At 47.2% G+C, this 19,009-nt stretch overlaps 1 protein-coding gene across 4 annotated transcripts in view; it reads left to right on the top strand.

Annotated features, from left to right (window-relative positions):
- The window catches only part of LOC129860881 (serine/threonine-protein kinase LMTK1-like), a 101,546-nt gene that overhangs the window by 77,424 nt on the left and 5,113 nt on the right, over positions 1–19,009 (top strand). For 3 of the 4 annotated variants that reach the window (XM_055931769.1, XM_055931762.1, XM_055931785.1), the window contains 11 exons: positions 1,014–1,155; positions 8,639–8,718; positions 10,078–10,196; positions 10,533–10,620; positions 11,384–11,517; positions 12,079–12,285; positions 12,597–12,746; positions 13,098–13,300; positions 13,802–17,637; positions 18,245–18,368; positions 18,593–18,826. In XM_055931769.1, coding sequence (XP_055787744.1) covers positions 1,014–1,155; positions 8,639–8,718; positions 10,078–10,196; positions 10,533–10,620; positions 11,384–11,517; positions 12,079–12,285; positions 12,597–12,746; positions 13,098–13,300; positions 13,802–17,637; positions 18,245–18,368; positions 18,593–18,826 — 5,317 coding nt within the window. The remainder of the gene's footprint in view (positions 1–1,013; positions 1,156–8,638; positions 8,719–10,077; positions 10,197–10,532; positions 10,621–11,383; positions 11,518–12,078; positions 12,286–12,596; positions 12,747–13,097; positions 13,301–13,801; positions 17,638–18,244; positions 18,369–18,592; positions 18,827–19,009) is intronic. The other variant, XM_055931778.1, reaches the window with a different exon arrangement.

The raw sequence follows: 19,009 nt of genomic DNA, 5'->3' as shown, positions 1-19,009 counted from the left end.
ACCTGAAAATAGCTGTGCAGCGACGCTCCTCATCCAACCTGACAGAGCTTGAGAGGATTTGCAGACAAGAATGGGAGAAACTCCCCAAATACAGCCAAGCCAAGCTTATAGCGTCATACCCAAGAAGGCTCGAGGCTGTAATCGCTGCCAAAGGTGCTTCAACAAAGTACTGAGTAAAGGGTCTGAATACTTATGTAAATGTATTATTTCAGTTGTTTTTTTATAAATGTGTAAAAATGTCAAAAACCTGTTTTTGCTTTGTCATTATGGGGTATTTAGAATAAGGCTGTAACATAGCAAAATGTGGAACAGTCAAGGGGTTTGAATACTTTCCATATGTGATGTATGTAGGAGAGATATGTGAGTGGATGTTGATGTGTGTCTTTTTGATCTATGTTGCTGTAAATGTGGGAGAGATATGTGAGTGGATGTTGATGTGTGTTTGTGTGAACTCTGTAGCAGTACATGTTATGGGAACTGCATGTGTGTGATCTCTGAATGGGTACGTGTTAGAGGCATGTGTTTTCCTGGCTCTCTGGTGATCCTGAGAGTGAAAACACATGTTAGAGGGGCCGTTAGGGGCCGTGTGAAGCTGTGGACCTAGAGACAAGAGGGTGTGTGTCCTGTGTGTGTGTATATTCTCTGGTGGGACAGGATGGATGGATGGGGGGATGGAAGGAGGGGTGAGGACGATGGGGAGAAGCAGGGGAGTGGGTGCTGGAGGAGGCTACAAAGGGTCACAGTTTTCCATAGTTTCCACCCCACCACACAACTCCATACAACTAAGGGGCTTTTACACTTATATCCTGTCTCCAAATTCTTCCAATACTCTCTCTCCCTCTATACACACACACACACACACACACACACACACACACACACACACACACACACACACACACACACACACACACACACACACACACACACACACACACTGTCCAGGGTTCAAACTCCAGGGAATGACACAGTATGAACTATCTGACCTCTGACCTTTTTGTCCTCTCCTGTAGGAGTTTGAGAATGCCGAGGGGGAGGAGTACCAGGCGGACCTGTCCACCCTGGCATCCCCTGCATCCCAGAGCGGACCTGATGTTTACATCCTGCCCCTGACTGAAGTGTCACTCCCCATGGCCAAACAACCAGGACGATCAGGTAGGACCAACATGTCTTTGTCTCTCTGTCTCTCACTCTCATTTAGTTTCAGTTCAGTTCAAATACTTTTCTTACAACAAGAAGATTTAAGTACAGCACATTCAGAAAGTATTCAGACCCCTTGACTTTTTCCACATTTTGTTATGTTACAGCCTTATTCTAAAATAAATTAAATTGTTTTTTCCCCCGTCATCCATCTACACAATACCCCATAATGACAAAGCAAAAACTAGTTTTTAGTTTTGTTTGCGAATTTATATATATAAAAAAAAAAAACGAAAATATCACATTTACATAAGTATTCAGACCCTTTACTCAATATTTTCTTGAAGCACCTTATGGCAGCGATTACAGCCTCAAGTCTTCTTGGGTATGACGCTACAAGCTTGGCACACCTGTATTTTGGGAGTTTCTCCCATTCTTCTCTGCAGATTCTCTCAAGCTCTGTCAGGTTGAATGGGGAGCGTCGCTGCACAGCTATTTTCAGGTCTCCAGAGATGTTCGATTGGGTTCAAGTCCGGGCTCTGGCTGGGCCACTCAAGGACATTCAGAGACTTGACCCAAAGCGACTCCTGCGTTGTCTTGTCGGGAGTGTGCTTCGGGTCGTTGTCATGTTGGAAGGTGAACCTTCGCCCCAGTCTGAGATCCTGAGCACTCTGGAGCAGGTTTTCATCAAGGATCTCATTGTACTTTGCTCTGTTCATCTTTCCCTCAATCCTGACAGGTCTCCCAGTCCCTGCTGCTGAAAAACATCCCCACAGCATGATGCTGCCACCACCATGCTTCACCATAGGGATGGTGCCAGGTCTCCTCCAGACGTAGCGCTTGGCATTCAGATCTTGGTTTCATCAGACCAGAAAATCTTGTTTATCATTGTCTGAGCGTCCTTTTGGTGCCTTTTGGCAAACTCCAAGCGGGCTGTCATGTACTTTTTACTGAGGAGTGGCTTCCGTCTGGCCACTTTACCATGAAGGCCTGATTTGGTGGAGTGCTTCAGAGATGGTTGTCCTTCTGGATGGTTCTCCCATCTCCACAGAGGAACTCTGGTGCTCTGTCAGAGTGACCATCGGGTTCTTGGTCTTCCTCCCTGACCAAGGCCCTTCTCCCCCATTGCTCAGTTTGACTGGGTGGCCAGCTCTAGGAAGAGTCTTGATGGTTGCAAACTTCTTCCAATTAAGAATGATGAAGGCCATTGTGTTCTTGGGGACCTTCAATGCTGTAGACATTTTTTGGTACCCTTCCCCAGATCTGTGCCTCGACACAATCCTGTCTCGGAGCTCTACGGACAATTCCTTAGACCTCATGGTTTGGTTTTTGCTCTGACATGCCCTGTCAACTGTGGGACGTTATATCGACAGGTGTGTGCCTTTCCAAATCATGTCCAATCAATTGAATTTACCACAGGTGGACTCCAATCAAGTTCGAGAAACATCTCAAGGATGATCAATGGAAACAACTCAATTTCGAGTCGCATAGCAAAGGTTATGAACTTACTGAAGTAAATAAGGTATTTCTGTTTTTAATTTTTTATACATTTGCAACATTTCTGAACACCTGTTTTCACTTTGTCATTATGGGGTATTGTGTGTCGATTGATGAGGGAAAAATGTAATTGAATTTAATCCATTTTAGAATAAGGCTGTAGCGTAACAAAATGTGGAAAAGGGGAAGGGGTCTGAATACTTTCCAAATTTACTTTGTTTGAAGTAATCTCTGTGAAGGGGATGTTCAGGGTTGCATAAACCCAGGGAATGACTGTCAGAGAAAACCATATCAAATTCAGACAGTCACTAACTTTCACAGCTTTTCTCAAAGGGAATAAAATATAAACAGTAGAGGAAAAGGTCAGATGAAGTTGAGAGGATAAAGAGAAAAGGTACAAATACAGCTTTTATTTTGTGCCTTTATTCTCTCCTTCCAAAGATTATGCAAACTTGGCAGTAGATTAGAGACAAAGCTTAGTGTTTTCAGTGAGGAGTTTTTAAGAATATCAGGGTGAACTGTACTATATATTCTGGCTCTGGTGTTAGTGACCAATGCCCTAACACTGGACTCCTGCTGGGCCTATCCCCCATCCCCACTGCCCTGGAGCACTGCAGGGCTTGGCTTCCATCTATCCCACAGTCCCCTCTGCCCTGGTTTAGAGCTCTAGGTCCCTGTAGAATGAACTTTGTGGTCCATGAATGAGCTCTCTCTCTGTTTCTCTTTCTCTGTAACCCCCCCCTCTCCATCTCTCTCTCACCTCATTCTCCAACAAACATCTGCCTGTTGTGTAATTTCCCTGGTCCAGCCAGCCTACACAATTTCTCCTTGGTATGTCAGGCATGCGAGAGAGAGAGACCCTCATTCTCTATCCCTCTTTCTCTCCCTGTCTTTCTGTCTATCCGTGACAATGGCCCTGGTTGTGTGTTGATGTGTAGGCTATGTGGCTGATGCATGCCGATCTGGATTGATGCACTCATGACATCAGAAGGCGGGCTGAATTAATGATTCGTACTAGACAGTTTGCTGTGGGTCAGTTTGTAGGTCAGTCTGCTGCTTGACTAGCAATTCCAATATACTGTTCATCAAAGCCTGGGCCCATATTCATAAAGAGTCTCTGAGTAGAAGTGCTGATCTAGGATCAGTTTTGTCTTTGAGATCACAATGCATATTATATGGCCAGGGAGGACTTGATTCTAGATCAGCACTCCTACGCTGAGAGGTTTTGTGAGTATGGGCCCAGCACTTTAGTGGACATGAGAGTAATTTTGTCCCCAAGGAGATTAACATTGTTGTATTGGGACTAAAAGTCCCAATACGACATATCACTTTACATTTTTATTTTAGGAGAAATGTATATTTTATTCGAATTTGACCGAAGTCTTGTCGATAAAAGTGAGAAGATCACAAGAGTGAATACACAGCAGGATCGAAGCCACTGTCCACATAAGACGGTAATATGAACCACATTATGAATAAGTATTTTGGCACTCTGAATAAAGCCAATTTATCATCTGACCATATCCTGTGATTTATTTATTCTGTATCAGCAAAAAAAAATGTTTATCACTCATACAGCGCTCAGGCTTTTAGCATAGCCGCTTCTACACACCTACTGCCTTACCCTTACTAGCGAACCACCATTGGCCTTGAAACACATCGCTTATTAGCAGTTCAGCACATTAGCATTTCTCGTACTTTTACACAAAATCATGATGAGCCTTTACCATCCTAATAGACATTGAACATCTATAACCAAACTGGCTAAACTCTGTTGTTGGCCGATGGTAGCTATAGCTAGCCACATGCTAACCTTAGTGCTAACGTTGCTAACGTTACTACAGTAGCAGCAGTAACAGTAAATCCAGGTATAATGTCTAACATAAATATTGGCTACCATGATATCCTGCAAGTTATATAAAACCAGTAAAGATCAAGTAGTTCAGCAAAAATAAAGACATACCTTGAAATAAACAATGACATTAATCCGATTAGTATTTGACCATTCATTTCTGCAAAATGTGCTGTGTTAATTGAGTTGTTGTAGCTTGCTTGCTAGCTTATTCCACCCTCAAACACCTTGCTAAATCTGAGTGGGCCAGTTCCTTTTGCTATTGTTGGTGTAGAATTTTTGATGAATGTAATTCAAATTGTGAAAATAGAAGTGTATAATTAGTATGTGTTTTATAAACTTTTGCATAAAGACCATTTAGATGGAATATAATCAATCTACATTGTTAGATTTGTGGAATATATATTGTGTAAACTTTCTTTTAACTCAGTATGTTGAAATAAGATAATGGACTATCACAAATGGAGTAACTTGCGGTACATGCTGTAGGCCTATGCTGAAAAAAACAGCTGTTCTTTCAGAACATGAACTCAGCACAAAAAGAAACGTCCTCTCACTGTGAACTGCATTTATTTTCAGCAAACTTAACGTGTAAATATTTGTATGAACATAACAAGATTCAACAACTGAGACATAAACTGAACAAGTTCCACAGACCTGTGACTAACAGAAATGGAATAAGTGTCCCTAAACAAAGGGGGGGGATCAAAATCAAAAGTAACAGTCAGTATCTGGTGTGGCCACCAGCTGCATTAAGTACAGCAGTGCATCTCCTCCTCATGGACTGCACCAGATTTGCCAGTTCTTGCTGTGAGATGTTACCCCACTCTTCCACCAAGGCACCTGCAAGTTCAAAATTCCTGTCTTGCGGGAAATCGCGCACAGAACGAGCAGTATCAGCTGGTGGAATTGTCATTCTGGAGGGTCATGTTAGGATGAGCCTGCAGGAAAGGTATCACATGAGGGAGGAGGATGTCTTCCATGTAACGCACATCATTGAGACTGCAATGACAATAAGCTCAGTCCGATGATGCTGTGACACACCGCCCCAGACCATGACGGACCCTCCACCTCCAAATCGATCCCGCTCCAGAGTACAGGCCTCGGTGTAACGCTCATTCCTTTGTCGATAAACGCGAATCCGACCATCCCCCCTGGTGAGACAAAACTGCCACTTGTTAGTGAAGAGCACTTTTTGCCAGTCCTGTCTGGTCCAGTGACGGTGGGTTTGTGCCCATAGGCGACGTTGTTGCCGGTGATGTCTGGGGAGGACCTGCCTTACAACAGGCCTACAAGCACTTAGTCCAGCCTCTCTCAGCCTATTGTGGACAGTCTGAGCACTGATGGAGGGATTGTGCGTTGCTGGTGTAACTCGGGCAGTTGTTGTTGCCATCCTGTACCTGTCCCGCAAGCGTGATGTTCGGCTGTACCGATCCTGTGCAGGTGTTGTTACACGTGGTCTGCCACTGTGAGGACGATCAGCTGTCCGTCCTGTCTCCCTGTAGCGCTGTCAAAGGCATCTCACAGTACGGACATTGCAATTTATTGCCCTGGCCACATCTGCAGTCCTCATGCCTCCTTGCAGCATGCCTAAGGCATGTTCACGCAGATGAGCAGGGTCCCTGGGCATCTTTCTTTTGGTGTTTTTCAGAGTCAGTAGAAAGGCCTCTTTAGTGTCCTAAGTTTTCATAACTGTGACGTTAATTGCCTACCGTCTGTAAGCTGTTAGTGTCTTAACGACCGTTCCACAGGTGCATGTCCATTCATTGTTTATGGTTCATTGAACAAGCATGGGAAACAGTGTTTAAACCCTTTACAATGAAGATCTGTGAAGTTATTTGGATTTGTATGAATTATCTTTGAAAGACAGGGTCTTGAAAAAGGGACGTTTCTCTTTTTGCTGAGTTTGTGCACCTCGTGTTTTCCAGATGGCCACTGTGGTATGTATGGCTGTATATAGCTGTATGAGGTTTTTGGAGTAAGTAGGAGGCCTATAGTGACACACAGGGTTGATTAAGGGCGGGAGCTTGGGTAGTTAGGGGGCTGAGGTCAGACATTCGATCCTTTCAGACCACTCCCTATGAGTTCCTTATGAGCTGGCCACAGGACCTTGTGGCTGCTGCCTACATCGCAGGATGAGAGACAGGTATAGTCTCTCTCTCTCTCTCTCTCTCTCTCTCTCTCTCTCTCTCTCTCTCTCTCTCTCTCTCTTGCTCTCTACCAATCTCTCTCTCTCTCTCACTCTCTCTCTCTCTCTTTCATTATCTCTCTCTCTTTCACTGTCTCTCTATGTATATACCTATCTCTCTCTATATATATACCTATCTCTCTCTATATATACCTATCTCTCTCTCTTTCACTATCTATTTCTCTCTTTCTCACTCTCTCTTAAAGGATCATTTAGGTTTCAAGGCTCTCTCATTTCCAAGATGGACCAGTGAATACAGGCTGTCAACACTAACAGTTCCCCTGTTGTATATGCTGTGTTGGTGGGAGGCATAGTTTCGAGGTAGAGGGGGAGAGGTGGGAGGAAGATGGGGGAGAGGTGGGGCTCGTATTATTGCCTCTCCCATACTGTCAGACCTTGGCTAGGTCCAGAGCCAGAACTGGTCCCCAAGACGAAGACCCACCCTGATACAGCTGTGCTGTTATACAGTTACACTTACACCCGTACAGGTCACAGGGTGCACTGGTGTGAACACAGACACACACACACACACACACACACACATACACATATGAACCCCGCCCCGCCCCGTGTGCTTCTGCGGTGATGTGATGATAATGGGAATTCCATTTGGCCCCGAGTGATCCTCATCTTTCAAAAAGACTTCACGTCAGAAATGAATTTGCTTACTGTTGACAGGAAAGATGGAAGACTCTGAATGTATGGTAGTAGGCTGATAGTCATGGCTGTTACTATGGGCATCTCCTTGGACTGTCTGTTGCCCTCAGCAATCGCCTTTATCCTGGTCCTGGAGACCCACTGGGCATGCAGGTTTTTTCCCCAACCGTGCAGTAAGGCACCTGATTCCACTAATCAAAGGCTTAATTAGGAGTTGAATAGTTGAATCAGGTGTGAGAGAATGGGCACACCCAGAGTTGAAGACGTTCTAAGACGAGTTCTTAGAAGTTGAAGTTCCAAGCCATTCTAGAAGTAAGAGGGAAGATGGAGGAAACAAAATGGCGTAACCTCTATTCTAAGTTGTCAGTTATCACTAGAGGGTCAGTTCACCACTGTGTCACTGAGCTTCGAGGTAAGAGGCCCAGTGTCTGTGTGTCTGTGTGGTTGGTCCTTTCTGGTACCATACAGTCCCAGTGGCAGTACACAGACAATGGCTGTGATTCTCTGTAGGCCAGAGTCTGCAGTAGCGAGCGAGCGTACCCACTCCCCACGGAATGACTAGCCTCTGGAACATTATAGGGCAGAGGCGTCAGATATGGCCCTCACACAGGAAGGGGTCTGTGTGGCCGGTCTGAGGGGGGTTCACTGCCACAAAGATCTATCTGTCCTCCTCTGGAGCAGAGAATGTGAGTGTCATCGGTCATTGTTGGGAGAGAGAGGGATGGAGGGAATGAGAGAGAGGGACGGACAGAGGAGTAATGTTGCTGTCACTCCTGTCTCGTTTGGATGAGTTTGGGCTGAGAGTGAGCGTGAGAGCAGGCTGGTGTTTGCAGGGGAAAGGATAGATGCGGGACACAGGACATCACCGTGCTACTGACAGATAGGATACAGCAATGGGAGAGGAGGACTGAGGCTGATGCTATGATGCCAGGGCCTGCCTCTGACTGAAAGAGAGGGACCTTAGAGGAACTTTCTTTTTGGACCATGGCTTTTGCTGCCATTTTTGTTTCAAATCAAAACAAATCAACATGGCGAGTTTTGGGACTTAAAGGATGCTTGACCCATTGCAAGATGGATGGCTTATATCGCTTTGATTATAATTGACGAAGATGTGTATATGGCCAGATGACATTTCTTTCTTAAGCCTGACGCTTGAAATGGAGAGTTATTGTCTGAAATAAACCAATGCTGAGGTGTGTCTCGGCAGGGGTGATGTTGTGGGTGTTTATCCGTATGTTGTATTTTGGATGTTTGTATTGTTTAAAACATTCTCTAACATCTCTCTTTTTATTCTGTCTCCCAAGTCCAACTCCTGAAGTCCACAGAACTCGGTCGCCACAGTCTTCTCTACTTGAAGGAGATCGGCGATGGCTGGTTTGGAAAGGTAAAATTACTCTCTCCCTCCTCACGTTTACTTGTGAATTCTTTTGATTGTATTTTGTTGGTTATTTTCGCTGTGCTGGAGGCTACTGTACAGGGTTATGAGAGGTAGCTAGATGAAATGTTCTGTCACGTTCACGGTTGTTGTACCATGAGCTGTAATCCCAGTCGTGTTAAGGAGCGAGCCTGTTCAAATGGCTGACAAATGGTGCATTACCTGTAATGTGTGTCTGTAACGGTAATCCTGGACTGGTCTCCCTGACTGACTGACACGGCCGGGTACAGAGAGGTAGAACGCCACAGAAAGGACTTCTGTTGGTAGAGCATGGCGCTTGCAACACCAGGATAGCGGGTTTGATTCCCAGGACCACACATGCATGAAAAATGTGTTTTGGATAAAAGCGTCTGCTGAATGGCATACATTACTCAGGGAGAACCGTGTAGCCTGCCCTAGCAATGCAGGAGTTTCACTTTACATTTCACTCTGTTCCTATTACTGTGTAATTATGATTTTGAAGACTGTAACAAGTATTGCAGTTACTCATTGGGTTCGTGGTTATGAATATAGTGTGAAAATGAGTAGTTACAAGACATGTTACATTGTGCAGGTTCCTGTATGGCTCAGTTGGTGCTTGCAATACCTGATTGTCTGTTCGATTCCTGGGGCCACTGATAAGTAAAGTCACTGCATGTCACTATGGCTAGAAGTCTCTGTTAAATGGCATATTAATATGTGAAGTGGTAGTAGAAGGTTTACCCAGGCTTTCATGCGATCAGCTTACTCTGAGCTACTATGACATGTAGATAACTGATTATCGTCATTCTCTCGTTCCCTCCCTTTGTCTGTTCTCTCTCACGCTCATACACTCGTGCACACACCCTTTCCCCACACTTGTGTATCTTGACTGGGTATGTCCATTCTTGTGTGTCTGTCTCTGTGACCGCATGCACACCACTCTGTCACATGTGGTTCTGTATTTCTTGTTGGTCTCTATATTAATCTGCATGTCCTGTGTATGCCTCTCTGTCTCTGTGTATCTCTCTGTCTCTGTGTATGCCTCTCTGTCTCTGTGTATCTCTCTGTTTACTTGCATTTGTGTGACTGTCCCATCCACCTTTCGCCTGAACGTGTGTGCATCCTCCTCAATCATGTTTGTCCTCCACAATAATCACTTCCATGTGTGTGTACTGTTTGGGAATAATCTTTTTGTGTGCCTTTCCTCTGTCTTTGTCTCTGACTGTCTCTCTGTGTGTCTCTCTGTTTGACTTTGTGTTTATGTCTTCCATTCCTCCCCATCTGTCTGTGTGTTTCTATGTGTGTTGTGCGTACCCTCTCGGTGTGTCTCTGTGGCTCTATTACCAGGTTCTCCTGGGGGAGGTGAATGCTGGTCTCAGCACCACCCAGGTGGTGGTTAAGGAGCTGAAGGCCAGTGCCAGTGTTCAGGACCAGATGCACTTCCTGGAGGAGGCCCAGCCATACCGGTGAACAGACTTAATCTTTCTCTCTCTGTCACTCTGTCTCTCTGTCTCTCTGTCTCTCTGTTTCTCTGTCTCTCTGTCTCTCTGTCTCTCTGTCTGTCTGTCTGTCTGTCTGTCTGTCTGTCTGTCTGTCTGTCTCTCACTCCATGTAGATTTCATCCTTTTAGATCCTTAATTGAGACTAAATGACTAAACCTCACTTTGTTCACGTTCATTATAGTGTTAATCAGCATGGCATTGACCTAGAGTTGATTGAAGACCAAGTCCTGTTTCTTAATTTGTCATGACAGTGCTTTGTGCCTACACTAACTCTCTGACATTGCACCCGTTCGTCCCCAGTGCCCTCCAGCACCCAGCCCTCCTGCAGTGCCTGGTGCAGTGCACTGATGTCACCCCCTACCTGCTGGTCATGGAGTTCTGCCCTTTGGTGAGTACTAAACTGGACTGTGACTGTCACTGCACCACTTCATATAGGCCTGCCTATCTGTCTACGGCCATTGTAGTCAGTAGCCTGTTGGACTAGCTAGAGTCATGGTCCAGCGTCTATTGTGATCTCTGTACTGCAGGCAGTATATGACCCTCATCATGTATTGGACTGATTGGACTACTAGACCACTGTATATCTGGCTACTATAATCACTTCTATGATACTCATCTTTGTACTGAAGTGATTGTGCCAATATATTATATTAGTTTGCATTTGTCTGCCCCCCAGTGACCAGATATTGTATTACTGGCTGAGTGAGCAATTAAATGATTGCGACGTATCCATTCTGAGGGAAGACCTACCTACACTCATTGACAGGATGTTTCACTTCCAAAAAGTCCTTCAGCCAGTGCGTAGTGACCTAACTGTACTGTAATTAGCTAAATGTCTAAGCAGCATCCTTTAATGTGTCAATATCTATATATCTCCACTAGGGTTGGGGTCAATTCCATTTCAATTCCAGTCAATTCAGGATGTCCAATTCCAGTTCTCTTCAAAGCTTTTTAATGATGAACATTTTGAATTGGAATTTAGTTTGCTTTCTGACTTGAGTGGAATTGAAATTGGAATTGCCTCATACTCGGATCCTCACTATATCTATGTAGGCCGTCATTGTAAATAAGAATGTGTTCTTAACTGACTTGCCTAGTTAAATAACGGTAAAAAACAACAACATCTAAATATATCTCCTCCATGTCACCAGGGTGATGTGAAAGGGTACATGCGGAGCTGTCGGGCTGCAGACACAATGACCCCTGAACCCCTGATACTGCAGAGGATGGCCTGTGAGATTGCCTCAGGACTCCTGCACCTACACAAACACAACTTCATACACAGGTGAGTGTCACTTCCTCTATCTATATATCATTACCACTATGTTATAGTTTTTATACTACAACCCACTCATTGGAATTATACTGTTATTACCTTGTAGACTGATGGTACCCGGTAGTCACGTGCTGCCAGACGTCACATCATATTCTTGTTCTGTAGAAACCTATGACAGACTAGGTTCCCAGAATCCCGTAGCTGTGAGTTGTTGGATTTCTTCTTGGTTCCTATTGGTTCCTTCCTGTAACAATATCCTGGTGCTGCCTGAGTGCCTCGTCATAGACTCCAGCATCAGTGATTTTGTTGCAGGGGCGAGACCTCTTCTCTCCAGAGTGACCCCTTCTCTTCACTGTCTACACAGCATCCACGTATAAGGAATGGTTCAAATTGATGAGTAAAATGTACAACATTTATTGATTGACTGCATGACGTTCTGTAAGGCTTTTAGTACAGTATTGAAAATGTCAGACTATCCATGGACTCACCATGATAACTTGCCTGTTATGCATATACATCATCAATCAATTATCATCTCATGTACAAATGTGTTCTCTGTCTTCCCTGCAGTGACCTTGCCCTGAGAAACTGCCTGCTGACCGCTGATGTTACAGTGAAGATTGGAGACTACGGCCTGTCACACAATAAGTACAAAGATGACTACTTTGTGACGTCAGACCAGATGTACGTGCCACTGCGTTGGATCGCTCCAGAACTCATAGATGAAGTCCATGGCAACCTACTGGTGGTAGGCCAGAGCAAACAGAGCAACGTCTGGTAAGAACATCAATCGACCGATAGATAGATAGATAGATTGATTCAGCCAAATTCTGGATGAAGACCAATCTCAATGGAGCATGCTTTTTAGTCGAGGAATCTGTGTCCAGGAAACCGACCCTATCTGGATTTTGGTCTCAGTGATCGTAATTGCCCAATGTTTTCCCCAATAAATATGGGTTGTTATGCTTTACATGTAAGTAAGCATTTCACTGTTAGTCCACACCTTTTGTTTACGAAGTATGTGTCATTTGATTTGATGTGTTGCTCTTTCCCGTGATTCTATAGTCTGATGTTGAGTGTTTTTTCAGGTCTCTGGGCGTGACTATCTGGGAGTTGTTTGAGTTGGGCAACCAGCCGTACAGACACTATTCTGACAGACAGGTCCTGACCTACGCTGTGAGGGAACAGCAGCTCCGACTGCCCAAGCCCCTGCTCAATATACCCCTGGCAGAGCGCTGGTGAGTCTCTCTCACACACACACACACACACACACACACACACACACACACACACACACACACACACACACACACACACACACACACACACACACACACACACACACACACACACATTCTGCATCCCAAATGGCACAGTATTTCCTATTTAGTGCCTAGGGCTCTGGTCAAACATTGTGCACTAAATAGAGAGTCGTGTGACATTTTGGACACAGACATAAAATGACTGATGTGTGATGTACTACTTTTGACTACAGCCGATAGATTCATTTGAGGTTCATTATATCTTCCTGTATCCCATGGTTGTTGTAATGGTTGTTGTGGTGTGTGTGTGTGTTCTTGTGTCACCAGGTATGAGGTGATGCAGTTCTGCTGGCTCCAACCAGACCAGAGGCCCAATGCAGAGGAGGTCCACCTGTTACTCAGCTACCTGTGTGCCAAGGGGGCCAACGAGGCCGAGGAGGACTTTGAGAGGCGCTGGAACTCCCTGCGTCCCAACCCCAACGCTGGCCCCAACAACAGCCTCCACCATGGGGCAGGAGCCCTGGCCATTGGTACGTTTACGCCACTTTTTATTGCTCCTGTCTACTTTGCATTATGTTTTTTTGTCTGCTTCTATTTGAAATGAAAATACAAATCTGCACACTGCTCTTCTCAGTATCACTTTAGTTCAGAGAAATATACTGTCCTCAAACCACCCGAATTAAGAAGAAATAGTGTGTGATTATAAATGTTTACTCATAACTCGGGGTGGCAGGTTGCCTAGTGGTTAGAGCGTTGGGCCAGTAACCGAAAAGTCGGTAGATCGAATCCCCGAGCTGACAAGGTAAAAATCTGTTATTCTGCCCCTGAACAAGTCAGTTAACCCTCTGTTCCCCGGTAGGCTGTCATTGTAAATAAGAATTTGTTCTTAACTGACTTGCCTAGTTAAATAAAGGTAAAAAAAGACTCACATACTCAGGGCCCACCAACCCTGCTTTAGTTGATTAAGGTCTGCTGCTGTTTGACATGAAATTTCCCCTTAGGGGATTACCAAAGTACTTATCTGTCTACAGACCTCCCCTCCTCCTCCTTCCCCCTGCTGGAGCAGTTCTCTGGATGCGACGGCTACCACAGCGAGTCAGGAGATGATATACTGACCGTGACCGAGACCAGCCACGGCCTGAACTTCGAGTACAAGTGGGAGAAGGCTCAGGCGGGGGCGGAGCAGCCATACCACCGTGCTGCCTTGTCCTCCGGCGGTACCCTGGGGGCCGTCAACTACCACCGCCAGGACATGTACTACCCCCCTGGGCCAGGGGGCATGGTGGGGGGCTGTGGTGGGGTGGCCTACTACGAGCCCAAGATGCTGCATGGTTCTGGGGTCGGGGTGGTGCCGGTGCTCAGCGCCTGTAGTCCTTCGGTGAGCTCTGAGTACTACGTCCGCATGGAGGAGCCTGGTGTGGACTGTCACATCAACATGGACCTGGACTACACCATGTGCTCCTACAGCCCAGACTACCAGGGCAGCAACGGGAGCTTCCTGACAGGCAGTGGCAGTGCAGACTCAGGGGATTGTATTATGGGGATGGGTACATGTCCCTCCCAGGCCCACTCCAAGCCTGTGGACTCCTACTGGTCGGCAGACATCTGTAAAGCTGGGGGTGGTGGAGCGTATGACTCGGACCCAGATGGAAGCCCGGCCATCTCCCTGACCATGGAACCCCTGCTGGGGCAAGTCTCTGACTCCAGCCCCCTGAGACCCTGGGAGGCTGGTCATTACGTCTCCTACAAGGACCGGGATGGGGGGTTCTACTACGAACACTCACCCCCTATGGGCATAGGCCACCACATGGGTCTGGGTCTGGACCATCACCAGCACTACCTGATGGGGCGGGAACACTCTCCCCCTGAGCCCCACCAGGAGAGCTGGGGGTCCCGGAGCCTGCGTCAGGCCCTGGGGGAACTGGAAAACCCTCTGGGGATATCTCCCTCCATCAGTACCCCTCCCCAGGGTGGTGGTCCTCCTTTTGGGGTAGGGGACCCCTACCTGGAGACGACCGAGGGACCAGGCTCCATCATTGGGGGGAGTAGCGTCACTGGGGGTTACTATGACATGATGGGTTCTCTGAGGAAAACCATGCCGACCATGCCAGGCCACACCCACTCAGTCAGCATCACCATGGCGTCGGAAGACTCGGACGAGGAAGAGGATATATTCTCAGAGAGGCAGAGAATCAACAGTAGTAACACCTGGCCCTCTAATCTCTCTAACCACTGCACTAACAACAACAGTCTAGGCCTGGGCCGGAGTAGACAGGCTGGCTGTAGGCAACAACAGGATGCCTATGTAGACTTCCTCTACACTATGCCCACTACCGACATAGAGGACTCGTGGCCTGAGGAGCACAACCTGACCTTCCGCTCCTCTGTCTCTGCTGTAGTTAAACCCATAGACTACCTGGAGGATACGGCAGCTTCGGCTAAAGACAGCAGCTGTCTATCCCTGGGGAAGCATCATACCCTGATACCCGACGACAACGCCTACGACGCCTACATCTATCTGTGCCATGAGAGGGAGGGGGAGAGGGAGGTGAAGCCACCACCAATCGAGTGCTGCCACTCTCATTTCGTCGACCCCCTCACAGGCCTAGTGGTGCGAAACTACACCTGTGATGGCTACAGAGATCAGATTGTAGAGATGCTCAACAACGAGGAAGAGAGTGTGAATCTGTCCCCAGCACCGGGAGGGCCTAGTGTATCTAAATCAACCCTGATACACAACACTAACACAACCACAACCGTAACCAACCTTGACGACCCTGAGCAGTATGTTGACATCACTATGGACGATACCCTTTCCATAGACCACAAGCAAGAGGTTGTCACAGAAAACAAAGGGGTTCTCACTGATCCTAAACCAGAGGACATGACTATGGATATGGCTGCCCCACTTCCCTCAGTGAATGTGCCTGGCCTAGTCTGCTTGGTTGAGCCAGAGTCAGAGCTGAGCCATACGTTAGACAGCGGCCTGGACAGAGACCACTGCTCCAGCATCAGTCTAGTGGACATCTCCGACTGCTATACCGACGACGATGATGAAGACGATGACATTACTGACGTGACTTCAGGGATCTTTGCTGACGAGGCGTCGGCTGGGGACCTTAACGCCTCCCCCTCCTTGGCCCGTCCCCTCAAGTCCCTGCAGAAGCAGGTGGGAACACCCGATTCCATGACTTCCATGGACTCCATGGACCTGATGCCTTTAGCGGCTGGCTCCACCACAGAGCCATTCAGCCCTGCCTCCAGCTCCTCCCACCCATCTAGTTCGTCCCCCAAGGCAATGGATAGCGGGTACGACACAGAGAATAACGAGAGCCCAGAGTTCGTCCTCAAGGAGCCCCACAATGAGCCCCGGGACCCAAAGACATTCACCCAGCCACTTGGGGAGTCTGTCCTGGACACCAGCCTGGATGAAGAGGGGGAGGAGGGGGGAGAGGAGGCCGAGGTGGCCCCACCGGAGGATGAGGATGAACCTACCCTGGATGAAGATGTGACACTAGCAGCCTCACAGACCACAGACAACGAGAAGGAGCTAGCCCCCCTCAGTGAGAAGAACCCTTACAGGGACTCTGCCTACTTCTCTGACTATGAGAACGAGCGCCTTTCCAGGGATGATGAGGATGAGAAAGTGGGGGATGATGAAAATGTAGGAGTGGAGGAGAGAGAAGAGGAGGAGAGCCTGACAAAGAAGAGGGATCTCAGCACTCTTCATATAGAGGAAGAGGAGGAGGGAGAAGAGGAGGAGAGCCTGACAAAGAAGAGGGAACTCAGCCCTCTTCGTATAGTGGAAGAGGAGGGAGAGGGGGAGGTGAGCCTGACAGAGAAGAGGGAACTCAGCCCTCTTCATATAGAGGAAGAGGAGGAGGGAGAGGGGGAGGTGAGTCTGACAGAGAAGGGGGAACTCAGCCCTCTTCATATGGAGGAAGAGGAGGAGAGCCTGACAGAGAAGAGGGAACTCAGCCCCCTTCATATAGAGGAAGAAGAGGAGAGCCTGACAGAGAAGAGGGAACACAGCCCTCTTCATATAGAGGAAGAGCTGGAAGGAAATGAGACCTCAGCTCTTCTGGAGGAGAGTGAAGACCCAGAGATGAAGGGTTGCCTGACAGAAGAGTGCACCCATGATGAAGGGCTGGAGCTGGGGCTAGAATTGGCCTCCAATATCTCTGGAGAAGTAGAGGAAGGGTCAGAGGGATGGCTTGCCCAGGAGGAGCCCTCTTCCCTGGGAGACTGGGCAGCAGAGGTGGTGGGGGCTATGGAAGAAGCCCTGGGGGAACTCCAGAGGAGCAGCAGTACTGAAACCAACTCTGGTACCAAGGAGGAGGAGGAAGAGGAAGGAGAGCGAAGAGACGTGGAGGACTCATCTGAAGCCTTAGAATTAGCAGATGTCCTAGAAGAAGCATCTAGCGAAAGGTCAGAGAGCATCGACAAGGAAGACGATGATGAAGAGAACGGACCTCCCTCACGACGTCAACGCTTCTCCTCCTCCTCCCCTCCCTCCATTCCTCCTCCTCCTCTCCCCCCGATGACTCCCCCTCCGGTCCGGGTGTCGCTCACAGACGGGGGGGAGGCGGATGAGGAGGACGGAGATGGTGACTCGGATGACAGTGAGTCAGATGAGGAGCTGAGGAGTTACAGTGTTCAAGAGGAGCAGAGTGGAGGGGAGGAGAGCGAGGAGGAGAACCATGCGGTACCCATCGTGGTCAGCGACTGTAGCGATGCTCATAACCTACGTAGTCTACTGAAGGTGCCCACCACGCTCACCTCCGAGTCGCTTGCTGAAGACCTGCTGGAACGAAAGAAGAAGGTGGTGTCCTTCTTTGATGATGTCACTGTTTACCTGTTTGACCAGGTGAGTAGTCAATCACAGGTGAAGGAAAACAAGATAAATTAAAGGGTAGTTTCTGCATCATGCTAGTTCACAAGTTCATGGTCATTTTTCATCATTTTTCATTCTATCTAAGTCACATGGTATAAGACAAATAAGATATTTTTTTGTGCCTTGAATTAAACTAGACATACTACTATAGACACTGAACAAAAATATAAACGCAACATGTAAAGTGTTGGTCCCATGTTTAATTTAATGAGCTGAAAGTAAAATAATCCCATATGCACAAAAACTGTGCGGGGGTGCTAAGGAGTATTTCTGTCTTTAATAAAGCCCTTTTGTGTGGAAAAAATCATTCTGATTGGCTCTGCCTGGCTCCCTGCTAGGTGCCAAGTGGGTAGGCCTATGCCCTCCATGGTCCACCCATGGCTGCACGCCTGCCCAGTCATGTGAAATCCATAGATTAGAGCCTAATGCATTTATTTAAATTGACTTATTTCCTTATAACTGTAACTCAGTAAAATCTTAGAAATGTTTGCATGTTGCGTTTATATTTTTGTTCAGTATATTTTTGTTTAAAATGCACACTAACCATAGTTCTAACCTTTTGACTACTGTCCGTTTCCAGCAGAGCCCGACTAAAGAGCTGGCTGAGCATGGTTTCCCTCCAGAGCCTGAGACCAGCGGACAGGGTTCAGAGGGCAAACAACCAACCTCTGATGACTCCTCAGATGGAAACATCTCAGAAGAGAGTAAGTACACTAGTCCAGAGTCCACTACTTACATTGAAACATTGATTGAAGTCAATCAGCATTTCATTTCATAATCAATCTCAAATCTATGGGTTTAGATGTGTAAAATATAAGAGGGGGATGTTTCCAATCTGCTCCCTTTCTCTTCCTCTCTCCATACCTACTTTCCACCCTCCCTCCGTCTCTCTTCCTTTCTCTCTACCTTCCTCCCTCTCTCTCTTCAGGTGCAGGGTATGAGTGGGAGGATGACTTCCCCTTGTTGCCCCTCCCGACTTCCATATCCAAGATGGCTGCCTCCTCCTCAGCCTCAACCCCCTCCACACACAGCCTGCCCTCCACATCCAAGGCCCCGGAGCCCAAACCAGCGGTGCAGTACTCCCGCTTCACCGTTTCCCCTAGCCATGTGTCTCGCTTCTCCATCACACACGTCTCTGACTCCGACATAGACTCTGGTCCAGGTGAGTCTGATGTTTCATTAGAAACATGTCTGAGGAGAACTAATTGTATGGATTTTACATAGTGAATAATGAAACATAATGAATAAGTTGTAACTATCCGCCTCTCTTTCTCTCTCACTCTCTCTCGCCCTCTCTCTCGCCCTCTCTCTCTGTCCCTCTCGCTCTCTCTCTCTCTCTCTCCAT

The sequence above is a fragment of the Salvelinus fontinalis genome, chromosome 1 (assembly GCF_029448725.1).
Source record: "Salvelinus fontinalis isolate EN_2023a chromosome 1, ASM2944872v1, whole genome shotgun sequence".
Classification (NCBI taxonomy): Eukaryota; Metazoa; Chordata; class Actinopteri; order Salmoniformes; family Salmonidae; genus Salvelinus; species Salvelinus fontinalis.
This window is presented reverse-complemented; position numbering and strand designations above follow the sequence as displayed.